Consider the following 18,835-nt stretch of genomic DNA (forward strand, 5'->3'; position numbering starts at 1 on the left):
TGAGGGGAGGTACAGAGGACAGAGGTGTCACAGTGTTTCAACTTATGGACAGAGTCAGGTTAAAAACGAACCTACACTGCCTATCTCATTTGTCAATGGGGGACTACCTGTACAAGTAATAGATAGTCTCCAATTCCTGAACATCATTACATATATTGTATACCTGTTAGTCCAGATTTTCATGTGACATTATAAGTGATGATTAAAGGAACATTGTGCTTCTGCTGCAGTACTTATGCCGCTCCTTTGTCCTTGTCCTTGTACTGTACATATTAAGAGATGAGAAGTGCACTCAGTGTTTAAATTGCTCAGCCCTTAGCCAGGAATCACCCCTGACCTATCACGTACGCTCAGCCTCTGGCATAGACCTGGCTTCCATGCTGGAGCACTTTCCATGATACACGCGTGCAGATAGGAAGGAGGACACGGGAGCCAGCTCTTAAGTACCAGAAACAAATAGCAGGAGTACTTCCTTCCATGTGTTTATACAGACATGAGATGTGAGAGCACTTAGCCCAGATAGTGGAGACACACCGCCATATACATACTGCAGTTCTTATTGTGTAGGGATGCAGTTAGCTTAAAGTGGTATTTTCATCAAATTTCATCTTTAGTCTAAAGCATGAAAAATAGCATAACATGAACAGCTAAAACCATCTGCCTGGGTTTCAAGGGTTCAAACTCATGCTTTACACTTCATTTTGATGCTAACTGATAAGGCTGCCAGGCAGATCTATCACATAGGCCTCCGTTTACTAAGGGCTGTTCAGTAAAATACCGCGTTTGTTATTTTAGACTTTTTTTTTTTCCAAAATCATGTGTTGCTTCAGTTCACTAGGCCCTGCTCGGTAATGTAAAAGTCTCACCAGCTGTGATGGAGTTATCTGCTGGAAGCTGGGATTCTTTCCACAAGTGTCTGCATGAGCCGGCCCTTCTTTAGTCTTGTGAAGTACAAGGCTTCCGGCATCCCTTCAGATGTGCATGCATGCCAGCAGAGGTCTCTCTTCTATGTATCAGTATAGAGATCTGCACATCTAAAGGGATGCAGAAAAGTCTCTTTGAATGTCTATTGCTCCTGCTCTGTGCTTCTCAAGTTCCGCCCACCAGTGCATTGGATCAAATTGGGTGTGAAGCAGGACTGTCTACCTACTGGCTGTCCGCTATATCTGTCAAATTTACCGCATGGGAGTTGTTTTGGGTTAGGCATGAGAGGGTGGTGGTTAGGGTTAGGCATCCGTAGCGGGAAGGCTATGTTTGAGAATTGGGTTAGGTTTAGCTGTAGTAAAATATCGGTATCATTTACCAGTATTTTACTATCGTAATTTTCACTTTATAATTCATAATAGTAGAATTTACCGATATTTCAGGCACCAAAATCTCAGAGTGCCCTATTTGTACAAAGTCACGGTGTTTGGTGATATTGGCTGTTACGTTTGTTCCTACAGTGGTATAACATTTCCGACCACTGTGTACTTTGTGTGAGCACCATGAATAAATGTGAGCAGCAGTGGCCATGCAATATGCCGAGGCAACAGAGTACTGATGTGAGCGCCTGTCCTTGTGTGTGAATCACCCTTAGGTTAGACACTGCAGTAGGACTATTTGATCACTTAATGCTTATCTGAATATCTTTGGTCTCTTGTCTCCCATCCAGTGAAAGCTCTTGTAAAGTATAACAAATGATGAGCTAATAAACATTTCCCAGCTTAGTTCCTGTTTCATAGAACAAGGTTGCTCTTGATATCAGATGACTCATCTGAATGTCCTGGTAAATTCTGAGTACGTAGGTAATTCATATTCTGTGGAGCTGGACAGATCGCTGAAGCCAGGTATAGCGATCTGTAGAAAAACAAATACAGCTGGACCCTCACCTGCACTGTTTCAGCTGTTTCTGTTGTTGTGCATGGAAATGTTGTGTGTTTAGGGTTTTATGATACTATTATTTGAACAACAAAAGCATATAATTGTAATACATTGGCTGCACAAAGTTGTATTTATATAGCGCCAACATCTTCTGTAGCGCTGTACATAGTACAAAAAACTTACAGTAATGAGTATAGGTACATGAGCAGTTCAATACACTGTACAATCAGGACTTGCGGCAACACAAGTACAAATACATACAACTGTTGTGGTAAATCAGCTCCTTAGTACAGTTAATGGCATCTGTACTGTTCTATTTCTGCAGTATCACTAGCCCCACAATAACAGCCTTGGGGGCTGGTTCACACTGCACACATCAAAAACTGATCCGCCAGGAAAGTCCCGTCACTGTCTGCTTTCTTGGTGTGGGTGGAGCTTGTTGTTAGGAGCCATTCTGATTGTTGGAGCAGACAGTTGCAACTTCAGCTGAATGAGGGAACAACCATGGGTGACAGTTACTGGCTTCAATTCTGGGCCAGGACGTTATCTGCATGCAGTTTGTATGTTCTCTCTAGGTTTGCTTGGATTTCATTCCAGTTTCCTCCCACATCCCATAAAACAAAAACAAAAAAATATGATCCTCTAATTGCATGAGTGATTTCTCTCCTGATTCCTGCTTGCTCAACTTCTGTATAATGTAAATCAAAGCAATGCACCTTAAAGGGAACCTGAAGTGGGAGGTATATAGAGGCTGCCATATTTATTTCATGTTCACAATAATATTTGCCTGGCAGCCATGCTGATCGTTCTGACATCAGTAGGGGGTCGTCATGTATTGCTTTATGGAATTGTTTAACCTGCAGCTACAGCTTTATTTGGCTATATAATTCCTTCCATGTGCATGCTAAGGGGTAGAGCGAGCTCACAGGAGTATGTTCATTATGTTTATTAGTACAAAATGACACCTCTGTACAAGTGATGGCTGTGCACCTCTGTGTTTGGAGCTGCTTGATGTTCTGTACTGACATGCTGTTCTCTGTAAGCAGGTTCCTGGTGTCAATGTGTCAGGGCCGCACGCCTCTGCTCTGGGTGCCATGAGTGTAGATGCTGTATGTGAAAAACTGAAGCAGATTGACGGCATCGATCAGAGCATGTTATCACAGTACACTGCAACTATCCGCAAGGTAAGTGTGTTGTATTCTTACATCGTATAGTCTTACATTGTTTATACATGTATTGATTGATGCAGCACTCACGTTACAGCTATGAGTTTTGTTGCAGCCTATTATGCATATTCACCTCGGGAGGGGGAAGCTTCTGGATTCTAAAGAGGCCTCCTCCTCCTAGGCCTATCCAGCGTTGAGACCCCAGAGGCGCGGCTGCGATCTGCTCCTGCATAGCTGCTTGGACACACTCGGGCTATGCTGGAAAAAGCCGAGTCTGAGGGGGTCCATCATACTGTGCATGCGCAAGCGGTTGACAGGTTTTCTGAGGTCTGGGCGCTGGAACAGCCGGTAGAGGATGATGGAGGAAGGATCTCCAGGATCCAGAGGCTTCCCCCTTCCCAGTGAATACATCGCAACAGAACTTTTTTCCCTACTGGTACACTTGAACTGGGGTAATGTTGGCAGAAGATATCTCAGGATCTGCATTGGTTGTTCAAGCAAACTGGGATGGAGGCGTACACCGATTTAATTATGGCCTGATAATATGCCAAACCGATCAATCCATTGCCTATAATCATTTGAATAGTGATTGATTTCCTAAATTACACTACAAACTCAGTGCTGACAGATTTCAGCCACACTCCTTAAAACATTGGTGGAAATGAAAGCATTGTAAAACTTGATGCAGTGCAAAACTCTGCGGCCATCAAATTCCTGCCACTTCTCCCCGCCGCTTCTGAAAGTGAATGATCTCAACACTTTGGTTTAAGAAACAAGTAAACTTTCAGAACAGCAGAAAAACATCCAAACCTGCAGTCACTGTTCACATTATTTCACCCTTATTAAGTAAACTAGTGATGACTTTGGGGGGGGAGGGGGGGATCTCTTGCCAGGAAGTAGACAGCAGATAGTGAGGCCTTTTTACTGTCCCCTCCAAGGGAAAGGGCTGGATTTGTAATCTTTACTGCCCAAGACCACTGTCAGCAGCCACCACCCTTCAGTATAGATGGCCAGATGACCCTTACTCCTCCCTCCAGCATAGGTAGCCAGATGACCCTTACTCCTCCCTCCAGCATAGGTAGCCAGATGACCCTTACTCCTCCCTCCAGCATAGGTAGCCAGATGACCCTTACTCCTCCCTCCAGCATAGGTAGCCAGATGACCCTTACTCCTCCCTCCAGCATAGGTAGCCAGATGACCCTTACTCCTCCCTCCAGCATAGGTAGCCAGATGACCCTTACTCCTCCCTCCAGCATAGGTAGCCAGATGACCCTTACTCCTCCCTCCAGCATAGGTAGCCAGATAAACCTTACCTCCCCCTTCCAGTTTAGATAGCCTGATGTTCCCCACTTCCCTCCAGTATAGGTATCCTGATGAACCCTCTCCCCCCTTCCCTCTAGTAAAAGAAGCCAGATGACTCTCCCCCTTTTCCGTATAGATAGCCTGATGACCCCCCCTCCCTCCAGTATAGGTAGCCAGATGACCCATCCCTTCCCCTCTGGTGCCCTAGGCTATGGTCTATGTGGCCTTGGCTTAAATACGGCATGTTGCAGTACCACAAGTAGGCACCAAAAGAACGATTTACTAAACAGTATAGACTTGCGGTTTGCATCTAAAGACACAATCTGGACGCATAAGAGAGGAATCGGCGTGGGAGACTTGGACGCAGGATACAGCCGGTATGGCTGATCCTGCTGCTGCACAAGTTCCCGGCCGTGTGTTAAATACTTTTCCCCCTCCAGGCTGCCATGGATGGTGGGGAATGAAATAATTTGGCTTCCACCAATTGCTGGAAGCCGGATTATTGTGTTTTTAAAAGTAACTTCAGCTCCGTCTTCTGACAGCGCCGAAGTTGCTCCCTGTGCGCTCGTATAGCTGTAATTCCTATTACGGCCTATGGTGGTGCCGGCTGCACCCAAGTCTCCTGCTCTGGATTCACTGTGTTCCTCTCCTGAGGTGCAGCTTTCCAGATGATTACAGTAGAATATGGTCCCTTAATATATGAGGTCTGAGAACTCACGGGCCACTTAAAACCCATGTAATCCTAAAACTGAAGAAGGCAAACATTAATACCAGTCAGGGTGATGCATAAACATAAACAGTGTAAAGAAGCAAAGTGCTTGTTTTGGGCCCAGCGTGCTTGGAAACTGCAATGCAAACTTACTTTCTACCGTCTCTGGATTTAGCTGTATGGTGGGTCAGTCATGTGACCATGTATCGCTCACAGAATCCCAGCATTGTAGTAGAAACAAGATGTGTACATGGGGAGGTAGAGCTTTGCATTTCCTAGGCTGTAAGTGTAAGACCTCCCGTTAGAAATCAAGAAACCAGCTTTAGAGGTCTGGCATGGATAGCTGTACAGCACCAACAAGCAAAGCTAAATAAACTGTTTCTCAATTTTTAAAAGTATATTTGAATGCTGTTTGACCTCCCAAAACTCAGTTCTTCACTAGTGACCCCTTTAGACAATGACCGTATTCCACAAGACACTGCTGTGTGGCCTCTTGTGAATGGAAAACTCTGGTAGAAATATTTATGTAGTATTGAATTGTGAGCATGAATATAATTGACCTTTTAACGGGAATGCTTTGTACAGGTGATCTGTTTATTGTACTGTTGCCAGTGACAGGTTTACATAATCCTCGGTGTGTGCTATGCCACAGTTGTCTGTTTCACTGATCTGCTCTGTCTCCTATCCAGGCCAACATCAATGGTCGTGTTCTGACACAGTGCAGCATGGAGGAGTTGAAGAAGGAGATGAACATGAACTTTGGTGACTGGCACCTCTTCAAGAGTGCAGTAAGGATCCCTATTAGTATTTTTTACTAGCTGTGCCCTCTGAGTGTGTCAATTGACCGCATGTGGTGCGATACAGACCGTATTATTGCTGTTTAGTAGAGTTCTTTTTTTTTTTTTTTTTAAGCCACCCCTTTGATTGTGTTAAAGAGGAACTGTAACGACAAAACGGCCCGTGGGGGAAGCCGTCCTGCGTCCCTCGGGGGTCTCGCTGTAGCCCTCCGTGCAGCGGTGACGCAATATTTACCTTCCTGGCTCCTGCGCAGGCGCTCTGATGCCTCTCGGCGCCGAAGTAGGCGGAAATACCCGATCGCCGTCGGGTCTGCTCTACTGCGCAGGCGCAAGTTTCCGGCGCCTGTGCAGTAGAGCGGACCCGACGGAGATCGGGTATTTCCGTCTATTTCCGTGCCGAAAGTCGCCACAACGCCCCCGCTGGAGCCAGCAAAGGTAAATATTGAACTGACAGTTGGCACAGTCGCCGGCTGTTCGGAGGGCTGCGGCGAGACCCCCGTGGGACAGAGGACGGCGTGGGAAGCCTCATTAGGATCCGGAGGCTTCCCCCAGCCGAGGTGAGTACCCCCCAGGGGAGGTTTTTGTTGTTACAGAGTCTCTTTAAAGGACATTCAAGGGGGGCAGATTAGATTTACTTACCTGGGGCTTCTACCAGCCTCTAGCAGTCTATCGGTGTACGTATCAGTACGCCGTTGGGCGCAGGGTGAGCCAAATGATGGCTCACCCTACTGCCATTCAAAGTCCCGGTAGTGTTAAATACTATTCCGCCTCCGAGTTGTAGCAACTCAGAGGGAGAAGTAATTTGTGGTCCGGATACGGCAAAAACCCTAAATTACCCTTGCGCGGGGTGTGCACCAGGGCTATGGAGTCGGTACAAAAATCATCCAACTCCTCAGTTTATGAAACCACTGACTCCAGGTACCCAAAATTGCTCCGACTCCTCGACTCCATTGCATTGCTCAGCGTTGAGCACCGAAACCACCTGCTTCGGTTTATCAGGTCCCTCGCTGTAGTTCTGCTGTCCACTCAGAAAGATCCCTGATCACAGCTGTGGTTGCGAGTTACTGCACATGCCTGGGCATGTCCCTTTCTCAATTGCACTCCCCTGGCCAGGAGCACTCTGTGCCTGCACAGTTCACAAAGACTTAAACTGCACAGAGGCAGAATTCTCTCACGAGTACGATGGAGAGAGAAGAGTGGACGCACCACGCATGCGCAGTAGCCTACCATCTCAGATGTGGTCGGGGATCTTTCAGGGTACAGTGGCACCCTGAAGGGCTGCATAACTGCAACAAGGGATATGAAAGACTGCTGGGGGCTGGGAGAAGGCCCAGGTAAGTAAATCTTATCAGTGTTCTCGGCAGAAAGTTTTTCCAGCCGGGTGGCGTGATAAAGTAGCCGGGTGGGGCGAGATGAGCGAATACAGGGCAGGTGCTTCTGTGGGCAACTATGCTTACAGCATAGGAGAAGGTGAGCCGATGACAGCTGGGTTCTCACCAAAACTAGCCGGGTGGAGCACTCGGCTAAAAGAGCCTGGGGAGAACACTGCTAATCTTCCCCCTCTATCTTCAGAAAGAAGTATTCATATTTAAAGTGACCGTGCAGTGGATTATATACTGAAACAGAAGTTATTAACAGCACCTTCTATTTCTTACCCTGAACAGGTTGATTTTGTTCTCATCCAACCATATAAAAATCCTGCAGTTCTAATCAACTACTCACTAGTCAAGTGGCAGTTGAACTTGCTGACTCCCACATGATCTCACCTCACCCCTTCCTTCTGATGACTCATGCTGTCTAGGTGGAGATATTACAGCATGAATCATCAGAAGTTATGGGTGGGATGTGACCATGTGGCAGACCTTGAGTGACCTGCAGGATATTTTGTATATGCCGGATAACACAGAAGAAAGTTTTGGGGGGTTTTCTAAGTAAGGGATAGCATCTGTACTTTTATTAAACACCTCTATGTACAGACATGTGTATAAATCCTGTACGGGGTCATTTGACTTTCTTCCTTACCTGTCATGCAGGGGTAAGGAGGAAATTTATAGATAGTTTTATGTTTTTGTGAGCCGCTGGGCATCCTAAACATCCGCTTAATAACACAGATACAGCCTGAAGGTATTAGACATGTCTTTATCCATTAGCTGTTAAAATTGACTACTAATGATTCTCCTGGTTCTTTGTGATGTTAGGCTTCCTGTTTTAAGATAGGAATGGTGTAGTTTTTGCTGCCTCTGTTGGTGGACCATTGGGTTCCTTTTTGCCCTTCTCTTATAACCACGATGTGTTTTTCTGTCTGATAACTGATGGATGACATCTGGTTAGTCCATGAATACCAGCATGAATGCCGTAATTCCCATGACATTAGGATCTGATGCCTCCTCCCCACCAGGGCTACACTTGTATGTATGAATGAGGCCTGGCACTGAAATATTTAAATAGGACCTCCTTCAGTGCAGCACCTGCATCGTCAATGCAGTGGCATGGGGCTGCTTTACATAGTAATTGTATGGCTTTTGGTATTACTGGTTCAGACAACACAGATGTCACTGCTGCCAAAACAGACGAGCTTGTCCTTCACCAAGTGATCTTCTTCCTAGTCAGCTGCCTTTGTGCTCTTTCCTTCATCTCTCTTACTGTACATTTGGAGCTGATCCAATATTGTTAAAGGCAGCTCAGTTCTGGTTGTTCCAAATCAGTCGAGCACATTAAATAATTGTCTCTCATGGACGGCATAGTGCTGTAGTGGATATTGCCTTATTCTGATACAGAGGTGAAATTTCTCAAATCTGTTTATAAATGAACTTTTGGTCTTCAAATCTTTAAAGTGAACCCTGAAGGCTGCCATATTTATTTCCTTTTTCTTTTAAAGAATGCCAGTTACTTGGCAGGCTTGCTGATCCTTTTGGCTGCAGTAATGTCCAAATCACAGGCCAGAAATAATAATGCAGCTAATATGGCGAGACTTTAATGCAGGGGTGTCGAACTCAAATACAAAGTGGTCCGAAATTGAGCTCTGGGACCAGGTCGCGGGCCGACCTCTGTCTGGTGTCCACCTCTCTGCCTTATAAAGTTCCCTGTTGTATAGAAGCCCCCCCTCCATCCCCTATACAGTTCCCTGATGTTTAGTGGCCCCCACCCTCCCCTATATAATTCCCGCTGATCTAGGGCTTACCCTCCAATATAGCTTCTCTGGTGGTTTTGAGTGAGCCAAACATAATACAACTTGGGGAAACCACCTGAGGGCCATATCTGATGGCTCCGAGGGCCAGATTTGGCCCATGGGCAGTAGTTTGACATGTATGCTTTAATGAGAGCACCTGATGCTCATACTTGTTCTGGGCCAGGAGCTGAAGGTATTAGAGACTCAGGACCAACAAGACAGCCAGGAAACTGGCATAGTTTAAGGGAAGTGGGGACAGGCTTTACATCCCTCACTACAGAGCCACTTTAAGACTCATATATATTTAGCTACATATACACTTTGTTAAAATATATGCTAATAGTTCAGAGTTGATACTAATTTTAAGCAGCTTGGAAATTGGCAAACCTGTCCATTTTCAGAATGTCATCCTGCTGTTCAGACTGTACGGGGGAAGGCATACACTGAATGTTTCCTAGGAAGATTGCAGTCTATTGCGACAGGCAGTGGCGCAGGAAGCTGCCAGTGTGTAGGCTTTTGATCAAGTGCTGTAAATTGCTTATATGGCATCAGGTGATGTGGATAAGTAAAAGCAACCTCTGTACCTGAATGCACACAGGTAAGTGATTTGGCCCGGAGGGGATACTCCTTCCTCTTCCAAACTCTGATAAAAGTGTATCCAAGTAAAGGGAATAATACTTACCTGGGGCTTCCTCCAGTCCCTGGTGTTCCATTAACTACCTTGCCATCCTCCCAGTCCTCTCCATTTGCTGCTGTTAGCCCGATAAAGTCCCAGACTGAGCCAGTGTTGGAAAAAGGTCTACAAGATGCCCCCGCTCCTTGGACTGGACGCACCAGGCTTAGTATTTGTTTTATCCCCCCAGTTTTTGTTCTTTAAACCTTGGTGCATCTTAGGTCCACTGTGGACTATGTGACTATATGCTCCGAAAAATACGGTATTTGCATCTCATTGATCTTCCCTAATTATGACTGTCGTTAACCATCCCAAGGAGCTAGTGATCTGGTGAAGAACATGCACAGTTGTTTGGACAGTCCATCCCTAGCATTGATGTAGTTCAAGAAGATGAATCATGATGGCCTTGTAATGCCCATCCTTGCTTTGCAATGTTCCCCCAGGCAGCATCATCTCTACACCTTGTGGGAAAGCTCACACAGACATTATCTTAACACAGTCTAGCCATAGAGGTCTTTACGTAGCTTTAGCTGCATAAGTCAGTTTTCTCTCACTTTGCGCTTGTATGTATTTGTTTGTGAAGTGACGATAGTGACCAACAGTCATTTTTATAGAATTGCTTGTAGAATATTGTTGAGATGTTTGCTTTGTCAAATAATGTGTATTCTGTTCCTGAAATAGCTGCATGACATGAGAAGCAGCGACATGCAGATACATCATGAAGAGGGGCGTGTCACTGAGCCATTGAGAAACGTAGCCGCTCACAATGACATGAGCCGGCGCTCCATGCCGAACCCAGAAGTGCCACACACTGACCTAGCCGGTCAGAACTACGACTTCAGCTTCAGCTTTGAAGACATTAACACACTTGGCTTTGAGGAAGCCGCACAACGTAACTGGCAGGTACTTATGGCTTTGTTTTTCTCATTTTGTTTTTATAGTAAGAATTAGTCTTATGGTGGTATCAGTGATGTGTAGAAACGCAGGTTTGAAGGGCGTTTTTTTTTTTTTTTAAATGATATATCCAATTACAGTTAGAGGAGCCTTTCGGCATTAGAAACACTTCCTATAGGTATATATTGCTGCATATCAGTAGGTAGCCCCGCCCTCCCACTGAGGTTTACGCTAAGCATTTTGGGAGGCCAGAGATCTTTTCTACTGGCTTTAGAACTCTCAGTAAACCAATGTTCTGCAGAAATCATCTGCCAGCACTAAAGATGTTGCCGTCTGTGATAAATTTCCAAATGTAATTCAGGGAGAGGAAAGATTTTACAATGGGCAAACTCTGACTAAATAATTTATACATAAATGTATACATGAATATTGCCACATTCCATTTATTGACAAAATACTATTAGTATATACTGTAAGATGAAAACCGTTTTATATGTGTATTATTATTTATTGTATTTTTAAAGCGCCAACATATGAAGCAGCGATGTACAATACATAAATAGGCTAACATACAAGGTAGGACATACAAGGAGTTCAGAACAAGAAACAAGATCATGCGATGAGGTTGAATATATTTGATGAAAATATAGAGCCTGTTCTAGTCCATGAGAGGGGTATCTGACATGAGGGATGCTTAATCAAGCTGGAAACCTTAGCAGTTAGGGCCTACAATCTGAGGGGTGAGGGTAGAGACACATCTGTAGTGAAGATGCTCAGCGGAAAGTATTATGGTACCGGGGAGGGGGGGGAGGGGTGTTAAGCTTTGGAACATGAGTAGTGATCGGTCTCTTTATAGGCAGACCAGCTAGGCAGTCGCGTTTGTTGAGTGTAGCTGCCATACTTTAAAGATTCACTCTGCCAGAGTGTCTTGTATTACCAAACATCAAATCTGAGTCTGAATATGTGTCTTCATAGTTGGTATTTGCAAGGCCGGATTTAGGCCATAGCCACCTAGGCCATGGCCTAGGGCACCACAGGAGCATGGGGAGGGTGGACAGCAGGCTAAACTGGTGCAGCATTTGCAAGCAGGGAGATCGGGCAGGAGCCTGACCACGGTGGCTGATAGAGACAGAGATTCTGCACTGGAGAAGAGTGGAGATGTCAGTGACATTTATGGCTGCTACCGTGTGGAGGCAAGCTGGCTACCTATACTGAAGGGGGAGTGGGAAAGGGAGGGATTAAGGGAGTCGTCTAGCTACCTATACTTGAGTGGGAGGAGTCATCAGGCTACTTATACTAGAGGGAAGGTGGGAGGGGTCAACTCACTACCTATACTGAAGGGGGCGGCTGGTGACAGTGGCCTTGTGCGGCAAAGAGTAGAAATCCGGCCCTGGGTATTTGTAGCTTTTTTACAACTCAAAAGGGGCAAGCAGCATATCTATTAGCTTAATAGCCATATCAATTAAATATAGATAGTCAGGGGAAAGGTCAACGACCTCAAACGATTCATAAGACACAACAACCAGAAAAAGGACCACCTGACATCATTATTAGTTCATTAGAGCTAAAAAAGGAGAAAATCCAGGATATAATTGGATGCAAAAATATCTTTATTGATAGCCACTACAATTTAAAAACAATTAAAACCATAAGACCAACCTGGACCAATTTATTCCTGTATTAACTATTAATAAGAGCCTGATACCAAAAATATATATGTATATATGTATCACAGTCTGAGTATCCTGCGATAATAGGGCACAGTATCAAGACAAAAATTATCAATATTTGTAATTATATATAAGAGTATACTGTGTCGCAGGAAAAGACTCAGACAGGGGGCACATATGGGGCAATCCCAGTATCAACAAAATAAGCCCCCACATACAGTCTGCCACTAATAAAGTGCTGGTGCATATAAATAAGAATAAAAATACAAATACAAGGTGTTCAAAATACCAATAGCAAAAATTAACAGCTCAATGCAGGTGCTAAGGTGCACATAACAACAATTGGTCAGAGAAAAACGAGTGAGGGAGGAGAGCGAAGCTCATATATCACAGTGAAGGAATATGTGGCAGAAGGAGAAGGCTGAAGAATAAAGGCTCACCGTTAGGAAGTGGTCACCAGGATGGCTTAAAACGCGCGCTGCCCGCGCTGTCCGGCTAGCTCCGCCGAGGCTGCAAAGGGACGTGATTTTGCGGTAGTTGGCATGGTTTAAAAGCACAGACGCGGCCACGTCTATTGGCTGACCCCTACGTGCCGTCTGACGTCAGCACGAGAGGTCAGTCGTGCGCCCGATGGAACGCATAATTGACGTCAGTTGATACGCATGCAACAGTACCTACACTAGAACAAAGTTCGCCATCTACTGGATGGAAGGAATATTTTCAGGGACGCATAGTAAGCGTCCATTAACACGCATACAACAAAGGACGCCTAAAAAGATTGCCATCTAGTGGGCAATAAGATTAAAGAAATATAAAAAAGAAAAAGAAGATCCAAGGGAAATATGCCGCCATCTTGTGGACAATAATGTAATTTACAATGTAAATATAAATTCCAATATAGACTTTATTGGAATTTATATTTACATTGTAAATTACATTATTGTCCACAAGATGGCGGCCTATTTCCCTTGGATCTTTTTCTTTTTTATATTTCTTTAATCTTATTGCCCACTAGATGGCGATCTTTTTATGCGTCCTTTGTTGTATGCGTGTTAAAGAGAGTCTGAAGCGAGAATAGATCTCGCTTCAGACCTCATAGCTAGCAGGGGCACATGTGCCCCTGCTAAAACGCCGCTATAGCGCGGCTTAACGGGGGTCCCTGATCCCATAAATCCCCTCGGTACAGCCGGGGAGCGCTTCCTGGTTGGGGCAGGGCTAACCGCCGCAGCCCTGCCCCATGCGCGTCTGTCAGACGCGTATCTCCGCCTCTCCCCCTGCCCCTCTGTCTTCCTTCACTGAGAGGGGCGGGGGAGAGGCGGCGATGCGCGTCTGATAGACGCGACTGGAGGCAGGGCTGCAGCCGTTAGCCCTGCCTCCAGGAAGACAATCCCCACGACCAACTTGCCGACCATCTTTTGCGGGGGGTGGGTTGGGGGTGAAGGGACCCCCGTTTAGCCGCGGGATAGCGGCGTTTTAGCAGGGGCACACGTGCCCCTGCTATATATAAGACCTGAAGCGAGATTTAGTCTCGCTTCAGTGTCTCTTTAATGGACGCTTACTATGCGTCCCTGAAAATATTCCTTCCATCCAGTAGATGGCGAACTTTGGTCTAGTGTAGGTACTGTTGTATGCGTATCAACTGACGTCAATTATGCGTTCCATCGGGCGCACGACTGACCTCTCGTGCTGACGTCAGAAGGCACGTAGGGGTCAGCCAATAGACGTGGCCGCGTCTGTGCTTTTAAACCATGCCAACTACCGCAAAATCACGTCCCTTTGCAGCCTCGGCGGAGCTAGCCGGACAGCGCGGGCAGCGCGCGTTTTAAGCCATCCTGGTGACCACTTCCTAACGGTGAGCCTTTATTCTTCAGCCTTCTCCTTCTGCCACATATTCCTTCACTGTGATATATGAGCTTCGCTCTCCTCCCTCACTCGTTTTTCTCTGACCAATTGTTGTTATGTGCACCTTAGCACCTGCATTGAGCTGTTAATTTTTGCTATTGGTATTTTGAACACCTTGTATTTGTATTTTTATTCTTATTTATATGCACCAGCACTTTATTAGTGGCAGACTGTATGTGGGGGCTTATTTTGTTGATACTGGGATTGCCCCATATGTGCCCCCTGTCTGAGTCTTTTCCTGCGACACAGTATACTCTTATATATAATTACAAATATTGATAATTTTTGTCTTGATACTGTGCCCTATTATCGCAGGATACTCAGACTGTGATACATATATACATATATATTTTTGGTATCAGGCTCTTCCTAATAGTTAATACAGGAATAAATTGGTCCAGGTTGGTCTTATGGTTTTAATTGTTTTTAAATTGTAGTGGCTATCAATAAAGATATTTTTGCATCCAATTATATCCTGGATTTTCTCCTTTTTTTTGCTCTAATGAACTAATAATGATGTCAGGTGGTCCTTTTTCTGGTTGTTGTGTCTTATGTCTAGGTATTTGTAGCTGGGATGAGTAGATCTTCATTTTTTTTGTTGAAGTCAAAAGTTATATTCATGGACAACCAATTCATGGATTTATAGAGGTCTGAAATCTTAGGGTTGGAGCTCAGGTTTTGGTGTCATTTAGGAATTTGGTAGATCATTTCAAATAAAGATTCCGAAGCTGAAAACAGCCAAAAAGCTTAAAGATGTAACCACGTACATTTTTGTAAAAACAAACAAACAGAAAAACAGCAATTAACATATGAGTTGTGGAAAAGACATTGGAGTGTAGCTGGCTCCACACTATGATAGGTTTAGGTGTCACCAACCACGACACAAACCCTTTTTCAGATCTGTCCATTTTATTGGACATGTCACAATAGCATTGGTACTGTTATATGTCCAAGTTCCGTCCAGTGTCCAAAAAATGTTGCACATGATGCAGTGGACAACTCAGTATGTGTCTGAACAGATCTTATGTTTATCGCAGGATCCATAGACATGTTTGGTACATTCGGGGAAACCGACCAATTGGGGCTCTATTGTAAACCCAGACTAAGATAATTACTGAACTAGAAATGTCAGGTTGACCTTTTGGGAGAAGGGTAGGAGGCGCCCGTGGACTTATAGCAGTAAACTTTGTAGTAATTCAGATAAAGTAAAATACTTAAGTTCCTACCTTAACATAGTCTGTGCTGAGAGGGTAGAAAAAAAGACGGGGAGACACCGGGAGCCCAGTCTGGTGTAGTATCTCACGTGTGGTTACTTCAGTTAGTAAGAAGTGATCAAATATACTCACAAAGCTGGGTTGCGTATAGGGCAACCAATCTGAAACGCATGTGGGGAAGTACCGTCCCCACTCGGCCTTGTGAGGTAATCTCGATGGTCGCAGCTCCTTTAAAGAAAGTTACCACCTGCCAGGCGGTGACCCCTAGTCCTAGAAGGAGGGGGTTATAAGGCAGCCTGAGGCGCCAGGCTATGTACCGGACTGCATTGGGCACATCTATAGACCTGAGGAAGCGGCTTGGCCGCGAAACGCGTTGTCATTTGTGCCCCATTAAAGCTTGAAAAAATTCACCTACTGCTGTACGTATGAGTCCTACTATGTTAAGGTAGGAACTTAAGTATTTTACTTTATCTGAATTACTACAAAGTTTACTGCTATAAGTCCACGGGCGCCTCCTACCCTCCTCCCAATTTATCCTACCCCTGTTTAGGGGAGTGCGCACTGGGAAGGCTTTTCCAGTGGCATACTTTTTTCTTTTGGAGCTGCGACCAACCACACGGCTAGAAGCAAGGCTGAGTGAGGATGGTACTTCCTCACATGCGATCAAAAGCGGTTGCATATATATAGCAACCCAAACTTTGTGAGTATATCTCCTCTTATTACACACATTTTCTGGTGTCCTTGTGATAATACACCAGATCGGGCTCCCGGTCTCTCTGTGCCTTTTTTGTCTCCTACAAAGAACTTGCCCAGGTTGACCTTTTATTCTTTTTAATGTTACAGTATTTTAACCTACATGACCTACTGTATTGTTGACATTATACCTTCAAAATAAATAAAAAATATTTACCTTTAAAGTAAAATTGAGCCCAACATATTACCTTTAAAAGAGGGAAGCCTCAGGATCCTATTGAAGCGTCCCTCGGTCAGCAGCAGCCCCAAAGAGCTCTTCTCCATGCAGTCATGGCCGTGCAAGAGACTGGCTAGCACGGCTGCACATGCGCAGTAGGACGGAGCCCGCAGCCAAGAAAGCAGTCAATCTTCGGGGGGGGGGGGCACGTTCGATGATGGGAGAGAGCAGACATGGAAGCCTCAAAAGGATCCTGAGGCTTCCCTCTCTTTAGGTAAGTATCTACTTTTGAACCCGAGCTTCGGCTTGACTAGACTTTAAAGGCGCCTTCACACCATGTTCAGTGCAGTTCGTTTTAGCACACTGCACATAGCGTATGATTTGCAAGAACATGTGAAAGTCCATAGACCAGGGGTGCCCATTAGGTAGATTGCGAAGGACTTCATGGTAGATTCCGACCCCACTACATTTTCCATTCTGTATATACAAGTGTGCTCCTAAAATTGTACATAGGTAGATCATTTTGACTTGCTAATTTTTTAAAGTAGCTCACAAGCCAAAAAAGTATGGGCACCTCTGCCATAGACTATCATGTTCTAGTTGACACCTATACTGAGCTCGTCTTTATATGTTTCTAATTTTGAAAATTAAATTTATTTTACAAAAAAGCATAGATAGAAACATGACAATTCACAAAAAACTGCACAGACACACATTGTAATGCATAGAATAATGTAAAAACACAAACTTGTATGCATTTTTATAACCACTTCTTAAAATTTGTGGTGTGAACAAGCCCTAAAAATGTATAACAATGATCTATGCAATAAGTAGTCAACAAATCATTTTCTTTGTAGGTAGAGAGAGATATAGAGAAAGGTAAAGAAGACCTCTGAGGAAGCGGGGTTTTCAGAGAAAGATAGAAAAGACCTCTGAGGAAGCGAGGTTTTCAGAGAAAGTTAGAGAAGACCTCTGAGGAAGCGAGGTTTTCAGAGAAAGGTAGAGAAGAACTCTGAGGAAGCATGGAAAACACTTTGAAATGGCTTTTAGGTCGATCCTTCACCCCAAGTGTGTTGTGATGTTTCCATAAGAGCTGCAATAAAGTACCCATTTAAACTGGAGTCCAGGGACTAATCCCTTTTTCAAGATTAAATAATTTTCTTTGCGTGGACATTGTATATTTATTTTCTGTTTCAAACTTTTTTGTGGTTTCCTTTTGCAGGGAAAAGCACACAGAACACCAAGTTTAACCAGCCTCAATTCTCAGGAATCCAGCCATGAAATCTGTAGGCTGACCGATAAAGTTCAGGCAGAATATAGAGATGCCTATCGGGAATACATAGCTCAGATGGCACAGATAGATGGTGGAATGGTTCCCAGTAGTGATCGATCCTCTCCTATGAGCTCCAGCACATACTACATTGGACAGAGCACATCTGTGAGTTCCATACACTCCGTTTCAGAGCAAGACAAAGGGAAAGATGAAGCAAAGCTGGAAGATGGAAGGAAACCATTTTTGTTGAAGAGGAATGATGTTGTTGATTACACCTCATCAACTGTTTCCACCACTGATGCTTCCCCATTGGACCCGATCACCGAAGAAGATGAGAAGTCTGATCAGTCTGGATCTAAGCTCCTTCCCACTAAGAAGACAGCTGAGAAAACCAGCTTATTCCAAGGAGCTGAACTTAAACTGAAGGCAACTGGATTGCGCTATCAGAAGCTCCCAAGTGATGAAGATGAATCTGGCCCGGAAGAATCTGACAATACTCCTCTACTCAAGGATGGAAAAGACAAAAAGACAGATGTCGCTGCAGACAAGAAAGTGCCAGACCATGCAGCTGACCCTGGAAGGGCATTCATCAAGGCAAAAGAATACCTTTCTGATGCCGTGCTCGACAAGAAAGATTCCTCTGACTCTGGTGTAAGGTCCAATGAAAGTTCACCAAACCATTCTCTCAACAATGAAGGCACAGATGATTCTCAGCTTGAAAAAACTAACCTTATAGAGCTGGAAGATGACCGTATTCGAGCCAAGAGGGGAATACCAAATAGTCTTAGTGGTCTTCAAGACCCTTCAATAGCCCGCATGTCCATCTGCTCAGAGGACAAGAAAAGCCCATCTGAAAGCAGCCTCATAGCCAGCAGCCCTGAGGAGAACTGGCCAACATGTCAGAAAGGCTACAATATGAACCGCACTCCCAGTACAGTCACCCTCAACAATAACACCGCAAACCAAATGTTTGAAGAAACCGAAGCAGCAAAACAGGAGTCGCCTATCATTGTAGTACCCGGGTCCAGCCCAGTTCACAATGAGAACCTGAAGCGATTGACCCACAAGAGAGGGCAGCGTTCAGGATACAGTCGCCTAGCGAAAGATTCCTCTGAGCTGCACACTGTCACAACATCTGACGCTGCCGGCTTTGCGGAAGAACGAGAGAGTATCCTTTAAACTCAATCTCCATCGTTTCAATCAGTGTCAGCATCCATTCTTATTGTTCCTTTTACTTTGTTGGTAATTTTTTTTTTTTCTCCGCCAACCTCATCCAACCATAAACCTTAAGAG

General features: G+C 44.8%; 1 protein-coding gene across 5 annotated transcripts in view; it reads left to right on the forward strand.

Annotated features, from left to right (window-relative positions):
* The window catches only part of KIDINS220 (kinase D interacting substrate 220), a 204,143-nt gene that overhangs the window by 176,725 nt on the left and 8,583 nt on the right, over window positions 1–18,835 (forward strand). For 3 of the 5 annotated variants that reach the window (XM_068280330.1, XM_068280333.1, XM_068280334.1), the window contains 4 exons: window positions 2,910–3,047; window positions 5,730–5,828; window positions 10,361–10,582; window positions 17,492–18,710. In XM_068280330.1, the coding sequence (XP_068136431.1) occupies window positions 2,910–3,047; window positions 5,730–5,828; window positions 10,361–10,582; window positions 17,492–18,710 (1,678 nt within the window). Of the gene's footprint in view, window positions 1–2,906; window positions 3,048–5,729; window positions 5,829–10,360; window positions 10,583–17,126; window positions 17,391–17,491; window positions 18,711–18,835 lie in introns of those variants that run through there. The other 2 variants (XM_068280331.1, XM_068280335.1) reach the window with 2 other exon arrangements.

The sequence above is a fragment of the Hyperolius riggenbachi genome, chromosome 4, assembly GCF_040937935.1.
Source record: "Hyperolius riggenbachi isolate aHypRig1 chromosome 4, aHypRig1.pri, whole genome shotgun sequence".
NCBI lineage: Eukaryota > Metazoa > Chordata > Amphibia > Anura > Hyperoliidae > Hyperolius > Hyperolius riggenbachi.